This window comes from Bacillus rossius, chromosome 2, assembly GCF_032445375.1.
Source record: "Bacillus rossius redtenbacheri isolate Brsri chromosome 2, Brsri_v3, whole genome shotgun sequence".
NCBI classification, from domain to species: domain Eukaryota; kingdom Metazoa; phylum Arthropoda; class Insecta; order Phasmatodea; family Bacillidae; genus Bacillus; species Bacillus rossius.
The window spans coordinates 76,785,339-76,808,886 of record NC_086331.1 but is presented as its reverse complement, the minus strand read 5'-3'; the positions used below and the strand labels follow the sequence as shown (position 1 = coordinate 76,808,886).

The following is a 23,548-nucleotide window of genomic DNA, read 5'->3' as shown; positions in this document are numbered from 1 at the left end:
GGCCAGCTGACGCGTTGTTTGCTGCAGCTCTAGAGAAACGCGGCGCAGACTTGTTTACCGTTTCTTTTTTGAGGCCAGCTGGGAACGAGGTTGTGCGCACTTGCAGTGCGCAGGCAGTGTCACAATCTGGTGGCCAGTTTTCTGACTATGTGGACATCCCGGCGTGGGCAGCGCGTGGCCGGCTTGTTGTAATAACTTTACGTGTTTGGAAAACACAGGAAAACTTCCCGTCAGGATGTTTACCCCGTAGGGGTTTTGCGGCCAAGCAAATTGTTTAAAAGATATGTAAAATGTTTCCGCGGGGCTGTAATCCTGTGGAAGGCGGTTATGCTGCCCGGCCGTGCGTCGACGTGGTAATGGTTAGGTGAGTGAAATTGAAATGGCGTATGCGTGATGCCGGAGTCTTAGCCTTCCGCAACTTCATGTTGCTTCGTAGTTAACTTTAAAATTCTCATTTGGTGTAGTAGTTGCTCTCTTAAATAATTTGTTTTAAAAACTTTGTTTTATTAACGTGTAAGGAGTTGAGGACTAAAGCTTCCTTTTTATTTTCAAATATAAACTCTGTAATTTGTTTGTATCGCGATCCTTGTCTTTTCATGTTTATGATGACTTTATAGACTTAAACTAAATAATTTTTAAAGCCCTTTTCGTGGTAGTGAATGTTCTTGATAATTTTTATAATTAAGTTGCGGAAGAACTAATGATGTTTGTGTTAGTTCTAATAATGGAATCATAATCAGAATTTTAGTTAATAAATTATTTCTTTATGGGTATTTAAGGATTGTAGAGGACGTGGAAGGTGCCACATCATTTATCAACGCTAATTATTTAATTGTTATCAATAAAAGGGTATGTGTTCTATTGTTTTTAGAGTTATCTTATTTTTCTCAGTATCCTGATTTTCTATTCTTGTATAAGAATACACCTACTAAGATGAATCCTTAGTTACTAAGCTCTATTGCTAGTTAATGTTTTGAGTTAAAAATTAATCTGAGCTACATTTTAAGAAGAGAAACTCCCCCCCCCCCCCCCCCCCCTTTTTGAAAGTGAGACGTGACAATATCATAAAATTATAGAAAAATAAATAAAAATAAATAAAAATAATGGAAAAATTACCAAAAAAGAAAAAGAAATTGAATGAAAAATTACAAAAACAGCTTTTGCTAGCTTGTTAACTTCTCATTGTAGAGAAAAGATAGAGTTCTAGTACTAGCCAGAAATTTTTGTAATTTTTCATTCAATTTTTTTTGTAATTTTTTAAATTATTTTTATTTATTTTTTATTTTTTCTGTAATTTTATGATATCTAAGGAAAACGTGGGGATGGTTTTCTCCGTGTGCTCCCGATTATTCTTGACAGTATTTTGATGGTTTTCTCCGTGTGTTCCTGATTATTTCTGAGAAACCGATTTCTGCATTTACTCAATGAGTCATGTCATTTTATCCAAGGTTACATTTCATTAGTGAATTTCTGCTACTGAATCAGCACTTTTAATATTTTTATCAGATGGAATTAAAACAAAATATCAGTACTCAGTCAAATAATAATAAACTGTGAGACATCTGAGAAACACTAACAGGAAGGACGAACTTCCTTCTCCTTGGTGCCTAGCGAAGCCATCCTTCTTTTGCAATCGTTAGTGAGCATCCCACGTCCCACATAAAATAACTTAATAATATTTACCTACAAGCAACACGTGTCGACATCTGCTGACAAGAATCGACATTACTTTAAACATTATATTTTACATGGGATAAATTAACTCTCACCACTGAATGGAGCCAAAGACAGTTAAGAGACATGAAGTCTCGTAAACTTGTAGCCTCGTAGCCTTGTAGACTTGCTGCCTCGTAGCCAGTTGAAGCCATGAAATCCTGTAGTCATGTAGTCTCGTAGCTTCTTAGCCTCCTAGTCTAGTAGATAAATAGCAGCTAGACCTAAGACTTTTTGGAGCAAAATACTATTGAAGCCAATGACTATTGAAGCCAATGACTGTTGTAGCCAATGATTATTGGACCAAAAGATTGTTGGAGCCAATGAATGCGGGAGCCAATGACTGTTAGAGTGAATGACGGTTAGAGATAATGACTATTGGAGCCAATGATTGATGGAGATAATGACTGTTGGAACAAATTAACTTTGGAGACATTTTATGCTATGTAAAATTGGTGATTGCATCCTGCTGAGTTGAATGTATGTGAAAATGAAGCATCCTTTACGTTAAATGTGCTTCTTTTCTTGATGAATGTATGTTCAAAAATTTGCGTCCTTTTCTTTAAATGTGCTTCCTTTTTGACAAATTTGCGTCCAAATGTGCGTCCTTTTCGTTAAATGTGTGTCCTGTGTATACATTACTTTTGGTGTGTACATTGTGTGGTCATTGTGTACATTGCGTGTGTTCAGTGTGAACATTACGTGTTTGGTGCGTACTTTGCGTGGGCATTGCGTGTACATTGCGTGGTCTTTGCGAGTACATTTGTGTGTTCAGTGTGAGCAGTGTATGTACTGTGTGTACTATGTGTCCAGTGTGTGCACTGTGTGTACTACTGTGTGCGTACTGTGTACTACTGTGTGTCTAGTGTGTGTACTGTTTGAAGTTTTGGAGCTGTTGGAGCTTTGGAGAATTGGAGCTGTTGGAGCAATTGGAGCAATTGGAGCTTTGGAGCTGTTGGATCTTTGGAGCTTTGGAGCTGTTGGAGCTTTGGAGCTGTTGGAGCAATTAGAGCAATTGGAGCTTTGAACTTTGGAGCTTTGGTATGTGTGTTTATTGCGTGTTCATTACGTATTCGGTGTGTACATTGCGTGTTCATAACGTGTTAGGTGTGTACTGCGCGTCCGATGTGTGTACTGTGCGTCCATTTTTTGACGAATTTGTTTTCAAGTGTGCTTCTATTTTTGATGTTGTTTTGACTCGTGTATTATAGTAAATGGATCTTGTTTTGACTAGCATATTATTCCTTCTGTTGCGTGTATATAAGCGTGTCCTTAGACGATGAGACTTACAGTTTATTACTGTCGTCGACGGTGTAAGGATCACCTATTTTGTCTCATCTGGTGCATAAGTCATGTAATCACCTGTTCTTGCGAACTCGATGGCATCTTTACCGTCTTTAACGCCGAACTCGATGGATGTTGTACCATCGAATACTGGAACCCTGACGTCAGCGACGACGATGATGGAGTAGATCCCGTTGGCAACGACGACGTCAACACTGGAGGATACTTCAACAGTCGTCGAGCTTAATGACTTCAGTGCTAGCTCCACAGGAAACCTCGACGAACGCTGTTTCGCCCTCGATTGCGACTTCAATGGATGGTGATTCACCAACAACTAACGAAAGTCGATGCCGTTACTGCGACAAGATTTTCTCAAACATCAGCAATGCTCGTCGAAATGAGAAGAGAGAATGTGCTAAGAATCCTCCTCGCAACATGTTTGGCTGTGAGAAATGTCATAAGCAGTTTGCCAGAAAGATAATATGAAAACGCACATGAAGACATGCAAAGGTCGTGCTGTACGGCAGAAGGTACGGGTTTCGCTGCAACAACGATGCATTGATGTTCATAAGAGTACGCCAGGAAATGGTACACCTGCGGTAACGTCAGTATCTGGAGCGGGTCTGAAAGGCTCGTCTTTATCACCGCGGTATCCTTGCAGCTACTGCGATATGTCGGCTGGACATGGAACTAAAACTAAGACTGTGTTCGGTGCATTACAGGTGAATAATGATATCTTCTACTTGGTGCAGTCTGCATTTCGTGGAACATTGAAATACTACTATTATCTAAATACGTTAAGTGAGTCGAAGGAAATTTGTACTTTTCTTGATGATATCAGACAGGACATAATGAATCAGCTTACTGAGGATGTAGCAACAAACGTACCATTAAAATATAACTTGTGGTTGGACTGTAAAGCCATATCCGTTCGAGGACAAAGTGAAGAAGTGTGAATTCAATAAATCGGTGCAGTAATTTACAGTTCTAACGATGTGAAGCAAACTGTTTACCAAAGTGTCCAGAAACTCTGTCAAGAAGAGGAGGACCTTGTCAGTAAAGGTTCTGGATGGTCTCTGTCTAGTTCAAACCGATTGTAGCTTAGAATTAGCCATTTCACGCCTATGCAGGCCTAAATGTTTATAAGATTGCTGGCTTTCGCAAGTGTTCCTGTAGTTGAATAGAAATTAAGTAATAAATATTACGTTTGTAAACGAAATTGTGGTGTTTTATTTATCGAACCGGTCATGTTTGTGGTTTTTTACATAAAATTAAAATTTTTTCATCACCCAGGAATATAACCATGATAAGGAACTGATCGAATCAATCAGTATATTTATTTCCAATTTATTTAATGAATTTTGGAAATTTTCCCGAATTTATAGCTAAGTAATTACACAATTCTAAGATGGTGCCCAAATTTCAAGATGGCGAATGCCTCAGTAATAATAAATGATAACTGCACTCTAGCAGGTAAAACTTAAACTAATATGGTGGTAATGCACTCTGTCATACAAGTACACACACAAGATGGCGTCCAGCAGCAGACGAAAAGAAGATGGTGGCAATGTCATCTAGCAGGTGATATATGTTAACTATCGCTCCTGGTAGCGAGAACTGAACACAAAGTGGCGGATCAAAAATGGTCGTCAAGATCAAGGTCAAGGTCAAATTTCAAGGTCCTGGTCAAAGTTTCAGGTCCAGGTCAAAGTTCAATGTCAAGGTCAAAGTTCAAAGTTCGGAACATTTTCAACTTTGAAATTTTTCCAGTACTTCGTGTCTGTGCCCCGCTCGTCCTTCACCCAGTGCGTAACAGCTGTAGAGAAGGATGCCGCTGAGCCAGCTAGTACGTGTCAAGGATGCTCCCCTCGCCTCCCCGCGCAGGTGAACGTAAAGGGAGGGGCAAGAATATGGGAGAGAGAAAAAAAAAGGTCTGGCTTTCGTACATTTTCCTATCTCGGCTCACTATTTTCGATGTATAAAAATAAGGTAGTAGTCATCTTGTAATTATGTCTGAAAAGAATAAGATTGATTTTAAATGTAAACTTTGTAGCATGATAAGTTTCACATTGAAAACTGCAAATATATTTTGAAAGATTTGTTTCTGTGTGCGAAATTTAGTCCGGTTAATATTATTACAGTTAACATCTGTGAAATGATATATACAACTGATTAAATTTAATGTAAACTTTAATATGTAATAAGGTTCGCGACTTATGTATGATTTAAAAAATATATATATTTATCATGTTAGTTCCGAAGCGTGTAAATTACGATAGATTCACGATAGTGTTTGTGTGTATAATTGTTAGCAAACTAAATTACTTTTTTCCGCGATAATTATTGCTGAGCTGAGTTCAGAATAATCTAACACATGCATAAACAAGATGGATGTTGTGCGAGAGAGAGAGAGAGATAGAGAGAGGACTGGCAGTAGTACGTATTGGGGACTCCTGCGCCTGGCGCTGGCGCGTGGTTTTGGTATCGGTGTCCGCCATCTTCGATTGTGATGTCACGGCAGCCATCTTGGATTAGCGTAATGGGACACAGTGTAACAGTACACAACGTTAACGGGACACAGCGTAACGGGACATATCGTAAAGGGACAAGTAGATCACGGCAGCCATCTTGGATCCGCCATCTTTAAATCGAACGCCCCACTCATTATGATGAAATTTTCGTCTCTGTCGCCATATTTATTTTTTCTGTTCCGCTGGAGGCCGACATCTTGGATACCGTCGACTGTGTTTCTGCTGTTTGTTCCTAGATAGCGCCAGCATCGCTCTTGACTTTTTTCTGTTCCACTGGTGGCCGCCATCTTGGATACCATCGACGTTGTTTCTGTTGTTTGTTCCTAGCTAGCGACAGCGTCGCTCTTGATTTTTTTCTGATCCACTGGAGGCCGCCATCTTGGATACCGTCGACTTTGTTTCTGTTGTTTGTTCCTAGATAGCGCCAGCGTCGCTCTGTCTCATCACATAAGGTCGGTGATTTAAAATGAAAAAAATTACAAAAATACATACATAGATTCTGCTAGCTTGCGAACTTCTCATTGTTGAACAAAGATAGAGTTCTAGTACAAGCCAGAATTTTATGTATTTTTGTAATTTTTTTATTTAATTTTTTTTTTATTTTTATTAAATATTTTTCCCCGTAATTTTATTATATCAAAGAAAACGTGTGCTGATTTTCTCCGAGTGCTTCTGATTATCCTTGTCAATATTATGGTGGTTTTCTCCGTGTGCTCCCGATTATTCTTGAGGCGGTTTTCTCCGTGTGCTTCCGATTACTCTTGTCAATGTTATGGTGGTTTTATACGTGTGCTACTGATTATTCTTGTCAATATTATGGTGGTTTTCTCCGTGTGCTACTGATTATTCTTGTCAATATTATGGTGGTTTTCTCCGTGTGCTCCTGATTATCCCTCTGGTTTCTTCAAGTGCTTCTCTCTATTCTAAGAAACCTCTCTCTGCATGATGGATTTTTTACCATCTGAGTCATGTCATTTTATTCAGAGTTACATTTAATTAGTGAAAATCTGCTAATAAATTGACACTTACAATATTTTTACCAGGTGGAATTCAAAAAATAAACAACCATTACTCAGTCAAATAATATGATTTGAAACAAACTGCATTTAACTTGGTGGATAAGACAGGTAATTTTAATCAGATACTCAGTCAAATAATATACCATGAGACATCTGTGAAGCACTAACATGCAAGACGAAGTTCCTTCTCCTTGGTGACTAGCGAAGCCATCCTTCTATTGCGATCGTTAGTGAGCATCCCATATCCTGCATAAAATAAATAAATAATATTTACCTGTAAGCAACATGTGGTGTCATCTGTTGACAATAATCTACACTACTTTAAAAAGGTTATTTTGCATGAGATAAATTAACTCTCATCACTGAATGGTGCTATTTTAGTCAGTTAGAGACATGTAGTTTCGTAACCACGCGGTCTTTTAGCCATGCTGCCTCGTAACCATGTGATATGGAAGCTTCGTAGTCCTATAGCCTCGCGATTACGTAACCTTGAAGACTCGCAATCGCGTAGTCTCGTAACCACATGACTTGTAGTCTCGTAGTCATGAAGCATTGGAGCCTCGTAGACTTGTAGCTACGTAAACAAGTAGTCATGTAATCTTATAACATAATGCTGCTTGAGTAGTTGGTACTTTATACACTCGAAGGTAGTTAGTGGAGACTTGTAGACTTGTAGAATTGAAGCTTTGTATCCAAGTGGTCTTGTAGCCATGTCGACTTGCAGACATTATGAGCCGAAGAGACTTGTATCCTTGTAGCTTCATAGACATGTAGTTTCGTAGCCACGTGGTCTTTTAGTCAGTCATGCAGTCTCGTAAACTAGAAGATTCGTAGTCACGTAGTCTCGTAACCTCATGGCTCGTAGTCGCGTAGTCGTGATGTCTTGGGACCTCGTAGCATTCTAGACAAATATCATTGGTGCTGTTAAAACAAAAGACTGTAGGAGCAATTGGTGCCTTCTGGAGCCTTCGATGACTGTAGTTGTATCAAAACATCATCAGTGAAGATACTGTAGCAAGGTGTTTACCTTGAGAAAGAATGCTAAACAGTATGAGAAGAATGATTGTGTTAAAAACCACTACGCAAAATGATCAGATTTAATCGGTTTATCAGGTTGTTAACGTGAATTGACAGCTTAAAAAGACATGGTAGAACATGTAAAGCCAAGCCCACTTACGGCATAGAGGACATCGATGGATCCACTAGACTAAAGAAGAGTGATCTGCATTACGACAATAATTTTCCTTGTCCTGAGCGTGATGATATTAGCTCACCCGATCGTACGAAGAACATAAATTGAAGGATGCTGATGGCTTCGAGAAGACTAAAACTAATGGAAGTTATAACACCGTGAAAAGTGAGAATACATTCAAGCCGATAATAAGTAGATCCACCATACATTGTAAAAAGGACGTATGAAGACTATGAAGACACTACGACATCAACGATAACGAATTCTTAAGGTAATCTGGGTGAAGACGTTGCCTTCTACGGTGATTGCTACAGTGACTCTGAAGCTGGTGGCGTGATCGAAGACTGTGCTGAAGCAGCTAAAGCAGACAAGATCGAAGACTGTGATGGTGGCCTGAGACCAAAACGATGGAAACGACATAATAAATTATCCTGATCAAGCTTGTGATAATCACTGTCTCGATGACGAAAGTGACCTTGTGGTTGACGATAAAACGAAAGACACCAGAGATAATAATATTTATTATAAACGTGCAAGGAAGATGGTGACAGAAGAGATTGATTACACATCATGGAAACATCCAAACATATTGGATGACCGGCTAAGACTGTTAGTGGCATCTGTTCGTAGAGGAAACTATTCGCATATCGAGGAAGTATCGTCCATACTTAAAGAACTGCGCAAAGCTGGCTACATACAATAATCATTTGTTTAACTGTCATGTGTGTACTATTGAAAAATAAATGAATTATTTATATTTGAAAAAGTATGTTTTATTTCATGTATTCTGATTTCCAACTAAGCATATGTTTCCGCTACTGTATGTGTGTACATTCCTTTTCCCTGCGTGTACGTTACGTTTCCTGTGTGTACGTTCCGTTTCCTGTGTGCACGTTCCGTTTCCTGTGCGTACATTCCGTTTTCCTGCGTGTACATTCCGTTTTCCTGCGTGTACATTCCGTTTTCCTGTGTATACGTTCCGTTTTCCTGCGTGTACATTCCGTTTCCTGTGTGTACGTTCCGTTTCCTGTGTGAAAATTCCGTTTTCCTGTGTGTACATTTCATTTACCTGTGTGTACTGAGTTCATGGTCTATATGTCTGACATTGTTCATGACCCGGTCTTGCGGTCTGAAGACAATTGGCCTGTATGCGTGGCTTTGTACATGAACGGCTTATAGGTTATTCAGATTATTGAAAAATTAGACTTTCATGTTAGGTTAATCGACACTGTATTTAATTCTTTGGTCAGGTATATTGTCTTGAGTTGTTTTTCGTAGAGTGAATGATTAATAAACTCCACGAAAGGTAATGGAAAACAAAATATTAAGTATGTTTAATATTTAGTTACACCTGTCACTGGTCAAGAATCGAACCGTGGACAGGATTCCATCGATTCAATTTGTAAAGTAATAATTGATTTTTTTGGTGACTTTTGGAATTTTTCCCGCATTTCTAGCTAAATAATTACATGATTTCAAGATGGCGCCCAAATTTCGAGATGATGGGCACCTCAGTAATAATAAATGATTACTGCACTGTAGCAGGTTAGAATAAAACTAGCATGATGGTAAGACGAGTACACATACAAGATAGTGTCCTCCAGCAGACGAAAACAAGATGGTGTCAATGTCCTGGTAGCATATACTGAACATAAAATGTCGGATCCATGATGGTCGTCAAGGTCAAAGTCAAATTTCAAGGTCAAGGACAAATTTCAAGGTCAAGGTCAAATGCCAAGGTCAAAGTTCAAGGTCAAAGTAAAAGTTCAAGGTCAAGGTCAAAGTTAAAGGTCAAGGTCAAAGTTCAAGGTCAATGACAAAGTTCGATGCTAACAGTCGAGGACAAAGGTATGGTGAACAGAAACTTACTTATACTAACATGTCGCTAGCACACTCTAGCAGACGAAAACAAGATGACGGTCTCCAGCAGACGAAGACAAGATGGCGGACATGACGTCATACCAGCTGACGATTTATACTGTGGTATTGGTGATGGTAGGACAGTCTGTAGGTGGCTTCTGTGGAGGAAGGATCTGATGATTTTTTTTGCTCTTACCGGTTTCGAACCAAGGACGGAAATCGCTCTAATCATAATTCTAATAAGTTAATTTTTTGATGAATTTTGGAATTTTTCATTAAAATCGGATAATAAATAAAGATTTCCAAAATGGCGTCTAAATTACACGATGGCGGACATGATGAAACATGCAACATTAATAGGATCCAATATGACGGTCGTAACGTAAAGTGTAGCGATGACATAGTACTCAACCAAGATGGCGGGTGTAACGAAACATGCTACGTTTATATAATCCAAGATGGCGACCGTAACGATCAGTGCAACAGTGGTTTTTAAGTAATATTTTATTTAATTTTTAATTTTTAATTCGATTATTTAACTTTTTTATGATTTTTAAAAATTTTCCCGATTTTCTAACATAAAAATTGGTGATTAAAAATCGCGAGCGTAACGGAAATTGCAACGGAGACCTCATAATCCAAGATGGCGTTTCTTTCTCGAACAGATAGTGCTATTATTACTTAAAATTTAAAAAAAAATTTCAATTCCGAATATGCATGTTATTTTTTTTTATACCTTATTTAATTCTCAGTCTGTTAAATGTCTCGATAGCCGAGCGGTTAAAGGCGTATGTTTTTCAACCTAGAGATCAGAGCTGCGCTGGTTCGAATCACAGCACTTCCAATGTATTTTGCATAAAAAATTAAATTTAATATGTCGATAAGGATCATAGTAGCTATGGTAGGTAATGGAACATCGACCTTATGTGATGAGACAGAGCGACGCTGGTGCTATCTAGGAACAAACAACAGAAACAAAGTCGACGGTATCCAAGATGGCGGCCTCCAGTGGATCAGAAAAAAAATCAAGAGCGACGCTGTCACTATCTAGGAACAAACAACAGAAACAAAGTCGACGGTATCCAAGATGGCGGCCTCCAGTGGAACAGAAAAAAGTCAAGAGCGACGCTGGCGCTATCTAGGAACAAACAGCAGAAACAAAGTCGATGATATCCAAGATGTCGGCCTCCAGCGGAACAAGAAAGAAAGAAGAAAGAAATGAAAATCTTAACCCCTCGTAGCTTTAGCCTTCCGGGGTGTCAGAATTATTTGTTAACTTTAATGTTTCTCTTGTATAATAAAATTTGACTGTGTTTAAGAGAAAAATTAAAGACTTTTAATTAAGAATATTTAAAATTAATTTTTAAATTTTGAATATTCAAACCACTTTAAGGTAAAAAGATTGGATTATTTGTGAGCTAATTATTGCCTGGAGCCGGGATTGGAACTCTCTGGAGGTCCGATTGGGGAAAGGTGCCTGAAGGGTCCCCCTTTCCCCGATCGGAAGGCAGCTATTAGCCCGGACACCCTAAAAATAAAAACAATCTGTCCACTCAAGAGAGTGGGAGATGTCTGATCTACTGACTATTTTATTTTGCCTTCTCTCAGGCTCGAGACCCTCGAGTAGACAAGAGATTTCTCCCCCGCTCCCGAAAAGCCGCGAGCCCAGAGAGGCACTAAAGAAAAGAAAAGATGTAATTTTGTGTTCTCTGTTTCTGCCAATGGAAATGTGATCCAGAGCGCAGCCGCGATTCCTCCGACCGATAAGGCGGTGCCACAGGGCTTGGTTGGACTGAAGGGCTCATGCAGTAGGCCGCGATACCGTGCCTCCGCAGAAACTGCCCAACTGTCCTCCCGCACCAAGCAGGTCCAGCCCCACTAGAGGGGACGCGGCGCAACACCTTCGCACCTCCCCATGGCATCCACAGAGAAACCTACTGCTACTGGTGTCCGGTTACCGCAGGGTACCACGTGGAGGTTGCTGCCCGGCGACCCTAGCCCCTCCTTTTTTTTTGTTTTATATTTTTTTTGTAGTTTTTTAATTGTTTTAAATTTTTTTTTATTTTTTTAGATTTTTTACAATTTTTTTTGTCTTCCATTTGCTTGCCATTTGCAGGAAGGTTATAATTTTAGTATACATATTTTTTGAAATTACATTGAAAAGGATATAAATTGTACATAAAAAGTTATTTAAAAAGGATTGAAAAGGATTTTTATAACATTGAATAAAATCATTATTACATTGAAAAGGATATATATATATATATAACATTGAATAAAGTTGAAACATTAAAAAGGATATATAAATTGTATATAAAATGTTTTTTATAACATTGAATAAAATTGAAACATTAAAAAGGATATATAAATTGTATATAAAAAGTTATTAAAATTGAAACATTGAAAATATATAACGAATTATTACATTGAAAAGGATATAAATTGTACATTGAATAAATATGAAACATTAAAAAGGATATATATAAATTGTATATAAAAGTTATTAAAATTGAAACATTGAAAAAGATATGAGTTATTACATTGAAAAGGATATAAATTGTACATAAAAATTTTTTAAATAAAAGATTCGAGGCATTGATAGGGACTCTAGATTAATTTTAATTAAGTATTATAAAGTCCAGAAATTAATTTTAATTAAGAATTATAAAGTCCAGAAATTAGTATCAGAAAATATCATAAATTTGATAAATTTTTCCCGAAAAAATAAAAAATCTTAGTGTTTGTGTTTATGTTTGTATGTGTTTTATGATTTATGAATTGATTATATTTAAAAAAAATTATTATTATTGTAAGTATTAGAAAAAAATTAAAAATAGGAAAAAATTATGATAATTTTTTTTCCCGAAAATTAAAAACCTAAAAATATTGTTTGAGAGTTCCCGAGAGATGGCTTAAGTATGACATGCAATTACAACCAGACATCCAAGGTGTTTACTAAAAAGTTTATTTAAAAATTTTATGTATTGACTTAATTTGTGTCTGTTGCGGCGCTCGTCTTTCGTGTTACGTGTGTTCTCTCCCGGCTCGGCGGCGAGGCGGTGCGGCGGTCGCGGAGTTGCTGATTGCGCGCATTCCTTGGGACCCCCCGGCCTCGGCCTCGCTCGCCGCCTCACGCGGGCTCTGTCCTGTCCTGTCCCGTCTTTTAATTTCCGAAAATCTATGTTTTACAAATACAAATTTTTACCTTGAAGTTATTTAAATATGTATATAATTTATAATTTATATTTGGGTTGAAACTAAAAACTTATGAAATTATTTATTTATTTATATATTTTTCCTAGTTTTCTAAATCGTCGTTTGGGGTTTTGACTATGCTGTAGCATTCCACCATAAAAGTTTTTGTGTATTCGTATATTTCAGTATCGTATATTTCGTAATAATTTAGGGGCCATGATTCATTTTTAGTTTTAAGTTTGTTTATCATTGTTAATCTTTCTTTATTAAATAGTGTACAGTCAAACATTATGTGATAAGTATTTTGGGGTCCTTGTTCGCATTGGCATGTGTCGTCATTAATTTTGTGTAGTGTATTTTAAGGTATGATTTTAATTGGCCATGTCCTGATAATAGCGAAATTATTTGTTTGTTGAAAAAGTTTTATTTTCGTACCAATCGTTAAATTTTTTAATATAGTTTTTTATGTTGTAGCTTTGATCGGTTTGATTCATTTCGTGAATCCATTCTTGAAGGCTTAAATTAAATAGAAATTTCTTAAGCTGCTTGATACCTACAATTTCTTCATCGTTTATTGATATCCAAATTTTTTTATCTTGTTCAATTATTGTGTATTGATTATTTCTATCTGTAACATTTTGTTTATTAATTTTAATATCTTATATTATATTTCTGTCTCTTAATTGGTAATCAATTGGTATTTGTTTATTTACAATGAGTATTGAGTTATATGAAATTGTGTTAGCGACTCCTGTTAATTTTATTAGGTTATATCTTTGGGCTGCTCTTAGTGTTCTTACAATATGTGTGTGATTTAGTCGGTGGTTAAAGATCGATGCTGAGTATTGAGTTATATTGAGAAAAAGGGCTTGATATATAATTTTTTGGTTTTTAGTATTATATTCTATTATATTCCAGATAGATTGTCTTAGGCGAGAGAAAATTAGCTTAGTTTTATCAGTTATATATTTTATGTGGGGGAGAAAATTTAGTTTATGGTCTATTATTAATCCTAGATATGTAAATTGTTTAACAAATTTAATGGTATTATTGTCGTATTTTATTGTTGGTGGGCGTTTATAAAGGTTTCCTTTAACTTGCATAGCTACTGTTTTATCTATAGAAATTTTAAGTTTATGGTTATACATCCAAGATTTAATTAAGATTAGAATATTTTTAGATTTAATTTCTAATTGAGCTCTATTATTACCAGTTATTATTATTGCCAAGTCATCGGCGATAGCGATAGTGTCTATTTTATTTATATCAATAAGTTGTTTAATTAAATCGTTTATGATTAAATTCCAGAGGGTGGGGCCTAAAACTGAGCCTTGTGGGCATCCTCTATTCATTATTCGGTTAATATTAGTGGTGCCAATATTTACTTGAATTATTCTGTTATGAAGATAATTATATAGGATTTTTTTAATATTTGTTGTTATGGGTAGTTCGTTTATTGCTGTCTTTATATCGTACCATGTTATAGTTGAGAAAGCATTACTTATATCAAGAAAAATTATTATTGCATGTTTGTCCTGAATTTGTGATATTATTTTCATTAGTTTATTTATTGCGTTTTCTGTAGATTTATTTTTCCTAAATCCGAATTGATTTTTATGTAATATTTGGTTAATTGTATGTGTTATTCTTTTAAAAATTATTTTTTCAAGTATTTTTCCGAAAACTGGTAATAGGCATATTGGTCTGTACGAATTTGGTTTAGATTTATTTTTATTATTACCTTTATAAAGAATTATTAGTTCTGCTATTTTCCAAATTTTAGGGAAGTTTCCTGTATTTAAGCATTTATTATATATTGTTGTTAAATTGTTCTGTATTTCTGGCCATATTTGTGTGATTGTTTCGATTGTTATAGTGTCGTTACCTGGTGCTTTATTAGTTCGAAATGATTTAATTGCATTATATGTTTCTTCATTAGTTATGGGGTCTTCATCATTTATGTTAGTTGTGTTAATTATTTCTACATGTTGATTTATTGTTTCTTCTTCTAATGGTAATAAATAGTCTGTGATTTTTGTGTAGGTATCCTGAATTGATTTAGTGTATTTATTATTTATGTTTATACTGTTAATGGGTTCTGTTCGTCTGATTTTACCTCTAACAATTTTATCGGGGACATTCCAAACTGATTTTTTAACTTCATCTTTTACAAATTTTTCCCAATTTTCATTAGTGTTTTTAATTATTGATTGTTTACATTTTTTACGTAAAATTTTTAATTCTTCTTTATATTGTTGTTTAGCCCTACAGGGACAGCATCGTCGGTATTGTCTATTTTTATTTTTTACTAAATTTCTTGTTCTTTCTAATTGTTTATTCCACCACCAAATTTTTGTTTTATTTTTATCTTTAATGATTGTGTGATTATTTTTTGTGTGCATGCTGTTATGATTTGTTGTTGTAGTGTGTTGAACTGTTCGTTAATTTCTAGGTTTTCAATATTTATTGGATTATTTTTAATGTGTTGTCTAGCTTTCTCCCAATCTGTAGTTATTCTGTGTAATCTTTTTTCTCTGTTTATAATTGGAGTTGAGTGATTATTTATTTTCCACGTAATTATATTGTGGTCGCCTAAACTTTTTTCTACTGTCCATTCTGTTGTTAAATTTTCGAAATCTTTTGAAATTAGTGTGATGTCTATATTTTCCTGTCCGTGTATATTATCAAATGTGTAATCGTTACCTTCTGAATTTAGGATTTTTAAGTTATTATGTTCTATAAAATGAGTGATTATTTCGCCTCTTTCATCGTTATTTTTAGAGTGCCAATTATGTGATTTATCATTAAAGTCTCCTGCTATAATAAGTGGTTTATTTTTATTTTCTTTTATAATTTTTTGTATTAGATTCAAAATATAGTATATATCTTTAGATGGGGGCAGGTACACTGAGATTAGTACTGTTTCTATATTATTTATTTTTGTTATTATTACTGTTATTTCACTATATTTAATATGTTTCATTTCTAGAATTTCTATTTTTTTATGTATTATTATGGCCGTTAGTGTTTTACTTTCTGTTTGATTATATGTTACATGCCAATCTTTATTCAAATTTGTGTATTTATTTAGATATAAAAAGGGTTCTTGAAGAAATGCTACATCACAGCCAATGTTTACAATTTTAGCGTTTGTATCAAACGTAACTATTCTGGAATTGTGTAAGTTTGCTTGTAAAAATTTATAAGTATTATTGTTCATTATAATTTATATTGTTTTTAACTCTCGTTTTTGACGAAACAAAAAGGGGGCAGTTTATGTCTTTCGCTGAGTGTTTGCATTCCTTATCGGGTTTTTTTGCTCTAGTGCAATTTACACATTTTAGATTTTTTTCCTTACATTGTTGTTCCAAGTGTCCTGTTTCAGAGCACTTGGAACAGAATGTGATGTCGCCCCTACATCTTTTTTCAGTGTGTCCAAACTTAAGGCATTTGTGACACTGCATGACCGAAATAAATTCTTTTACCTTGTGTGACTGATAGTGTATGTAAAGCCAATCTTTGTTTATTATTTTGTGGAAAATGTTAGGGGATGTCTCGAGAATCACATGTCTACTCGCCCCTCTCGGTCGCGTTTCAAAGCAAATTTTGCAGTTGTTCTTAAATTCTGTTTTGTCAATTTGTTCTTCGAAATTTTGTTGGAAAATTAAATTTAGTGACTCATCTTTGCCAATTGTGGTTGGGATATCGTATACAATAATTTTGGGATTTTTTTTTAATTTTGTTTTTGCAGTTCATTTGGGGGTTTTTTGTTTGGATGATTTGACTAATCTTTTCAGCTTGTGCCTGTGTTGGTACTTCTAGAATGATTGCCTATGAATTTGTTTTAATTATTTTGTTAATTTGAATTTTTTCTTGGCTGGGGTTTAAGTTTTTGATTAGTTGGTTTTTGGTCGTTTCACTGCTACCGTCTTTATCTTTAACTTTAGGTTCAATTATTAGTTTTACCGATTCTTGTTTCTGATTTAATTTAGGGAGGACAACTTTTGCATACGAAAGTTGCTGTGTAGTTTTTTGTTTTTGTTTTTCGTCTAATTGTGTTTTTAGTTGTACTATCTCAAATTCCTGTTCTAATACTATATCTTGTAAACCGTTTATTACTTCAAAAATTTTGGATTTTGTGAGAACTGAAAGTTTCGAGTCCCTATTAAGTGCCTCTATCTGTTTATTGAATTTTTTAATTTTGGAAACTGATTCTGCGAATTCGGATTCTGTTACTTTTGAGAGTTTGTCTTTTATTATTTCTTCTTCTTCCTCGGTATCTTCTGTGGTCCTCTTCCACTTCTGTTCTTCCTGTGTCTCCATTCTCTCCTCCTTCTCTCTTCCTTCTCCGCCTCTCTTCTCTTCCTCTGCTCCTCCTCTCTTCTCCATTGTTTTCGGTGGTGTCCTGGAAATGCGAGAGCTCCTCGCAAATGGCGAAGCCTCTGGTGTTTTTGACATTATTATTTTTTCTCCTCTCCTCTCTACTCCTACTCTACTCCTACTCCTACTTCACTACGACTACTACTACTCTATAACTGTCAAAATGTGCGGCTGGCTCGCTCCCTACTAGCACCGGTCTTGGGGGGGGGGGGGGGGGGGGGGCGTCTCCTCTTCTGCTTATATGTGTGAGTGCCCATCTTCATTGATTTTGTTTTTAATTTTTATCTTCTAAGGTAATTAATTCATCTTATGTTTTATGTAGACCGAAAATGTTTGATTTTGAGTTCTTAATGTTATAAAAAATTTTCTGAAGTGATATCTTGAATTTTTGTAGTAACGCCCTTTTGTAGTTTTGTTTTTTTCTGTAATAATTTTGCATTATAAATTTGTATTCGTTGGTTTTTATGTTTTTCTTCTGAATTTTTCTTTAATTTTGAATTTCATGTCTGCGGGGCCTGAAGGTGCTTATATCTTGAAGACTATTTGTTTTATCGAAAAATGCTTGATTTTTTCCCCCTTTATAAAACTCCGACTTTATTACTTGAAGATACTGTTGGCGATGGTTTGAAGTATGTAGTTATGCCCTTTTAAAAATTAGCAGTTCTGTGGATATATCTTCTTAAGTTTTAATTTTATGTAAAAAGTCCAACGAGCAAATTAGTTTTAAAATAAATTGTTTTGTCTGTGTATAAAATTTCGTTGAGATCCGATAAAGTTTAGTTAAGCCCCAAATGCATGACTGGGGTTCGGCACTTCACTCGGGTGTTGTGTACACTGAGGCGGGCGGGTGTTTTTTTGTAAGCTTCCCTGACGTCATTACAGGCGCCCGCCGAGAACAATGGGGCCTGGAGGGGGCTCAGAGAAGGCTGCAGTCTATATGTTAACACTGTAGGATTGAAAAAAATTAATTTAGAGAGTTCCGTTGGTCGTGTAGAAAAGTTATTTATATCAAATTAAACAAAATTTTTTTCTTGATTTTTTGGTATGCTTAAGATCCAATATGGTCCAGTAATGGCGGAGTTGTGATTTGAAAAAAAAATGTTCTAACTTGAGGCCTCATTGAAATTTCCAAAAATTTTCTTCGTTGGGATGACGGTGGGCACTCACCAGGCTCCGGTATCCATTCTCACCTCTCTAGTCTTCTTTCTTCCTCCCCAAAACCAGGCGGTTTCGGGAGCGACACCAAGGCACTTCCTACTCCTCGCACATCTGAGACAGCGACGCTGGTGCTATCTAGGAACAAACAACAGAAACAAAGTCGATGGTATCCAAGATGGCGGCCTCCAGTGGATCAGAAAAAAATCAAGAGCGACGCTGTCGCTATCTAGGAACAAACAACAGAAACAAAGTCGAGGGTATCCAAGATGGCGGCCTCCAGTGGAACAGAAAAAAGTCATGAGCGACGCTGGCGCTATCTAGGAACAAACAGCAGAAACAAAGTCGATGGTATCCAAGATGTCGGCCTCCAGCGGAACAGAAAAAATAAATATGGCGACAAAGACGAAAATTTCATCATATTGAGTGGGGCGTTCGATTTAAATATGGCGGATCCAAGATGGCTGCCGTGATCTACTTGTCCCGTTACGCAGTGTCCCGTTACGCTCATCCAAGATGGCTGCCGTGACGTCACAATCCAAGATGGCGGACACCGATACCAAAACCACGCGCCAGCGCCAGGCGCAAGAGCCCCCAATACATACTACTGACTGGGTGCAGCTTTAGTTGACGTGATGAAATGGCGGCTTGAGCTGGTGGGGGAACCGCACGCTCTCCCTCCCTCCGACACCTTCCGGTCCCCCCTCCCCCGGGTGAACCGACCACCACTCGCAAACTCCGCAACGGTCCTGCCTCGAGCACGCGGAGCCCTCGTGTCCTTATTACCTGCCAGAAAGTCTAGTATATGCCCGGCTACAATGTTCTTGGTGCGAATGTACTGTCCCTTATGCCTTCCCTCTTCCTCCTCCATCCCTTCTTACACCAGCACACATCCTTCCCGAGGCTACCTGAAGTGATTCCCGGAACTGAACTGAAAGCTGCAAAGGGAAGATAGAGAAAATAGGATCCGTTATTACATATTTAAAAAAGAGTCGTTAGTTAGCCTTGCATTGACGATTCCACTGCAAATTTCAACTGCATGACCATATTGCGCAGGGCAGCCCCCTTATATATCGGCCATCAAATTACCACTGTACGAAATTCAAAATATCAACATATTTCCTAATTCTGAATGAAATTTTTTTAAAAGTTAAAATAGCACTTCTTTACGTCGAATCTAATCGTGGTCACAAGAAAGAGAAATACAGCAAAAATAAAATGTACTTAGAGTTCTGCAGTACAACAATTATACTGTATTATTGTTCACTCACGAACTCATGGCAAATTTTCACAAAAACTTGTTAAGATATGAAATAAATATTGTGCAGCGTAACTCCATCATGGACCTAAAGAAAAAAAAGGCAAAACAAATAAAACAATCAAATGTCACCCTGGATACCGTGTTCTTAGCAAAGATGAACAAGCATAAATAAATTGACATTTTAAAAAATACTATGAATTTTTGTTTGCGGTAAACTGCCTTAGTTGTCCTATTTTTCAGAAAATATGTTTTAATCTGAAAATGTATGTAAAAGCTGTTTTTGGAGAAGCATTAAGGGGAAAAAAAACCTCTGTAATAAAAGCTTGACCGCGAGAAAAATAGATCCAAAGGAAGGAGGTCTAATTTTTAACGTAGTCCACGTATAACTTTAACATACCGAATTTTTATTGCCAGCCCCGAAAACTGATTAAATGCGACGGTGATTAAGAAAAAAATAACAACGTAAGCTTGCTTGTAAAAGTGTATATTTAAGCATTTAATCGTGAAAATTTTCAGATAGATATAATTACAACAACAAAAAAAAGGCTCCCTTAATTTTTTTTAGATGGTTAAACATATCTTGATGTTACTGCGAGCCAAAAATAACATAAAACCCATTGTTAAATTGTTTTCATACGAATAAATTTTTTAATATTTCAGGACGCGCAAGATTTTTAATTTGCGAGAGCACACAAACTCAAAGTAATGGGTACACAGTACATTATATATTTATTGGGGACTAGTTGCCAAAACAATATTTTTGTAGACAAGCAAACTTTCGTACACTTCAATCTTATTTTTGGGATTTCCATTTCACGAAACCGCATACCTAACAGTTCTTTTCTAATATCATATTTATTTTGAATCATTGCAACATGAATTGTATGCATTCTATTTAAGTGTGTTCAAATGTAAAATGTTTAGCTTGTACTATTACAAAAAAAAATCCTTAGGAACTAGATTCTAAACACGTTTTTAAAAAGCACACAATCTTTTTTAGTGTACGCGCATTAAAATTTATAATCTTTGGAATACTTTCCAGCTTAAATTGTATGTCATCGTAAGCAGTTTATTGATAGGTGCTAAACAACTAAGATTCCAACACTACAAAAAACTTTTTCTGCAAATTCAGAAAAAAAAATTAGTTAATTCAGATGTTTACTACCTGCTCAAAACGTCCTAGTGTGAAAAATTTGAGTGCTCGTAGACTACTCTCATTTCTTTCATAAAATGTTCTATGTCAACGATTCTGTTTCCTGCTAATGTATGGGGCACAAGAAGGAACGTTTTGAACTAATAAATCTGGAAGACTTTCCTCGTCAGATATGGACATTTTACCGTTGTCTTCCTTTCTTTGGTATAACGACACACGAGATTTGCTTTCCGAAGAAGACGTATTGCCACTGCTTGATAACAGTTCAACTACAGACATGTTTTGTATTTCTTCCACATTGTTTCTGCGAGAAAAAAAAAGAATATTTTTTTTTACATAAAATGTGTTATGTGTGACATAGAAGTTTATCTATACAATATAATAAGTTAACAGCACAGGTACATGAAATCAGGTCAACTAAAAACACCGAATGGAATAAACAAATAATAGTAGGCGGGTAATGTTAGTGACATTATGCCACACTGAATAAGATATACAAAAAAGGAAATAATGACTTTAAAAATGTGTTTGAAATATTAGTATGCAATTTAAGGCTGTTTTATACGTGTCACTTTTAAGAGAGAAAAATTATTGGGTTGTGAAAATTTGTGTGTAGTTTTTTGGAGACTTTTAGAAAAGCACTTGGTAATATAGGTTGACACTAAGAAAGTATTCACAGCATGAACTTGATGCTATAGTATTTTACTATTTTTATCCTTCTTAATAGTCTGTTATATGATAAATAATTTTATTCATGCTATGATTGAGTGAAAAAATAATTTTAACATTACCAATTTACATTTACTGCTTACAAGCTATTAAAAAGATGATCTACAAGAGCTTGTTTGTATTCTCAGCTAGAAAAATAATTTCGAGATGATTGGTCATATGTAGTTACAACTAACCCGATTTTGAGGTGAATTCGTCAACAGAATAACAGCAACAGTAACAGATGGTAGTACAACAATAATACAAATTGTTTCAACAACGTTTTCAAAATACTGTAACGATCTGCTGCTTTTTCGATTGGATTGGACAATTAGCTACTTATGACACAAATTAGATGGTTGAAGACCAATACATACACCCACTGTAAGCATTGGCGTAGCTAAAACAGTGTTAGAAAAGCTGGCTATACATTTTTAAGTACATGACTCATGGAAATAAAAAAAAACTAATAAGGAGAGGGGAAGACAGATGTATGAGGAGTCCGATACACACCTACCTAGCGAATTTCGTTGACAGGTCTCAGCAAAGTTTGTGGCCTCGAGATTCAACACGCACAGGTTTGCTAAATACATTTAGATTTTTATTTCTGTTAAAATACTTCAATCTATTTTAAAATTCTACGAATTCTTTTTGTCAGTACAAATAGGAAAGTATCGTCACACACAATATACAGAAAATAATAAAATACAAAATGGGAAATTCGTTAATCGTATGTTAGAATCCAAGAAACAGAAAGAAAATTTCCCGCGATGTGTACTACCATTTATAGCCATGTTTTTAGCAGAAGTAATATCAAGTTGTTTCAGCTGACGTTTACGTTATCTAGCTGCATTGCTTATGGGAGGGGCTTACTTATTAATATGTCCACAAGAAAACTAAATCTGGCCGGTATTCGAACCCGCTACCTCTTGCATTATAAACTGGCGTCTACCGATAACACAATGATGGCCAGCTTCAAAACGATTAAAAAATTGCATTTATTAAATATAAAACTCTACATAAATAACTACAATAAAAACAAAGTAAAACCAACTGAAAGTTTGTTAAAACCTCATGGGGAAATAAGCTCTCAGCTCTAAGTTTGAAGCAACACAGTGCAATACTCAAATTGCATTAATATGCGTTTGATTTTACATTTTAAAATGAATTTGCATTGGGGAACTTTAACATAGTATTTCAAATTCTTTCTTCGACAAAACGCAAGGACATAAAATAGAAATGTATTACATCAAATATTATACTGTATTGTTTCACGTAAATTTAAATATGTATTATTCTATTACGAATAAACTCAGCTTATTATAATATTTTTGCATACCCCTATTCCTCATTATCAATATTGCTTACTTTTCTTTTTTTCCTCCATATCTCGTTCGCAGCTTTCGCGTGTTTGTTTCGTTTCCATGGACGAGAAGCCCGGGGTTTTCCCGGAATTTGTTTATCTATTAATACTTTGATATGAAAAAACCATCGAAAAGCAAATATAATACATAAAATAAAAATTGCATTTATTTCTACAAGCTTCACTTCACATTACTTCTTCCTGCTAATGCTCACTCTGTCCCTTGAACCTTGACATGTGTTTATTTTGTGTGACTAATCTTCAATGTCAGAAAGCAGCCTACTGATGCCCAAGGGGGGAGGGGAGACAATTCTGCGCGGCCTAACAGCAGGGGGTGCCAGTGGGGTGCGTACAACACAGGCACAACTTATCTTTGAAAGATTTGTGCAATGGGAGTGCATGACTTGATGTAAACTTTTGGACATACGCCATTGCTAAAGCTCATGTATGTCTGTAGAAGAAAACTACAAAAAACACAAAAGACAAAAACACAAATTAAGCAAAAAAATTGCTGTTGTCAACAGGATATAAACACCACATAATATTCCGTAACAGGAATATTGTCACAAACAAAGAAAAAGGACTAACAGAACGAAAAACCCCCACAAATGATGACAGCACAAAAATATTGAACCCAAAAAAATTCAGCGCAACAGTTGAAACGAGACAAAAACACAGCAAAACGAAAAGATGAAACAAACACAATAGTTTTCCAAAAAACAGAAGAGAACGAA

General features: G+C 35.9%; 1 protein-coding gene across 2 annotated transcripts in view; it reads right to left on the bottom strand.

The window, feature by feature from the left end:
• LOC134529384 (basic salivary proline-rich protein 3-like) overlaps positions 1-23,548 on the bottom strand; it is a 342,223-nt gene that overhangs the window by 15,189 nt on the left and 303,486 nt on the right. The window contains exon 12 of one of the 2 annotated variants that reach the window (XM_063363395.1): positions 15,728-18,467. The exons of the other annotated variant lie outside the window; for it this stretch is intronic. Within the exon in view, the coding sequence (XP_063219465.1) occupies positions 18,361-18,467 (107 nt within the window). The 3' untranslated portion in view covers positions 15,728-18,360. Of the gene's footprint in view, positions 1-15,727; positions 18,468-23,548 lie in introns of those variants that run through there. 2 annotated transcript variants of the gene reach the window in all.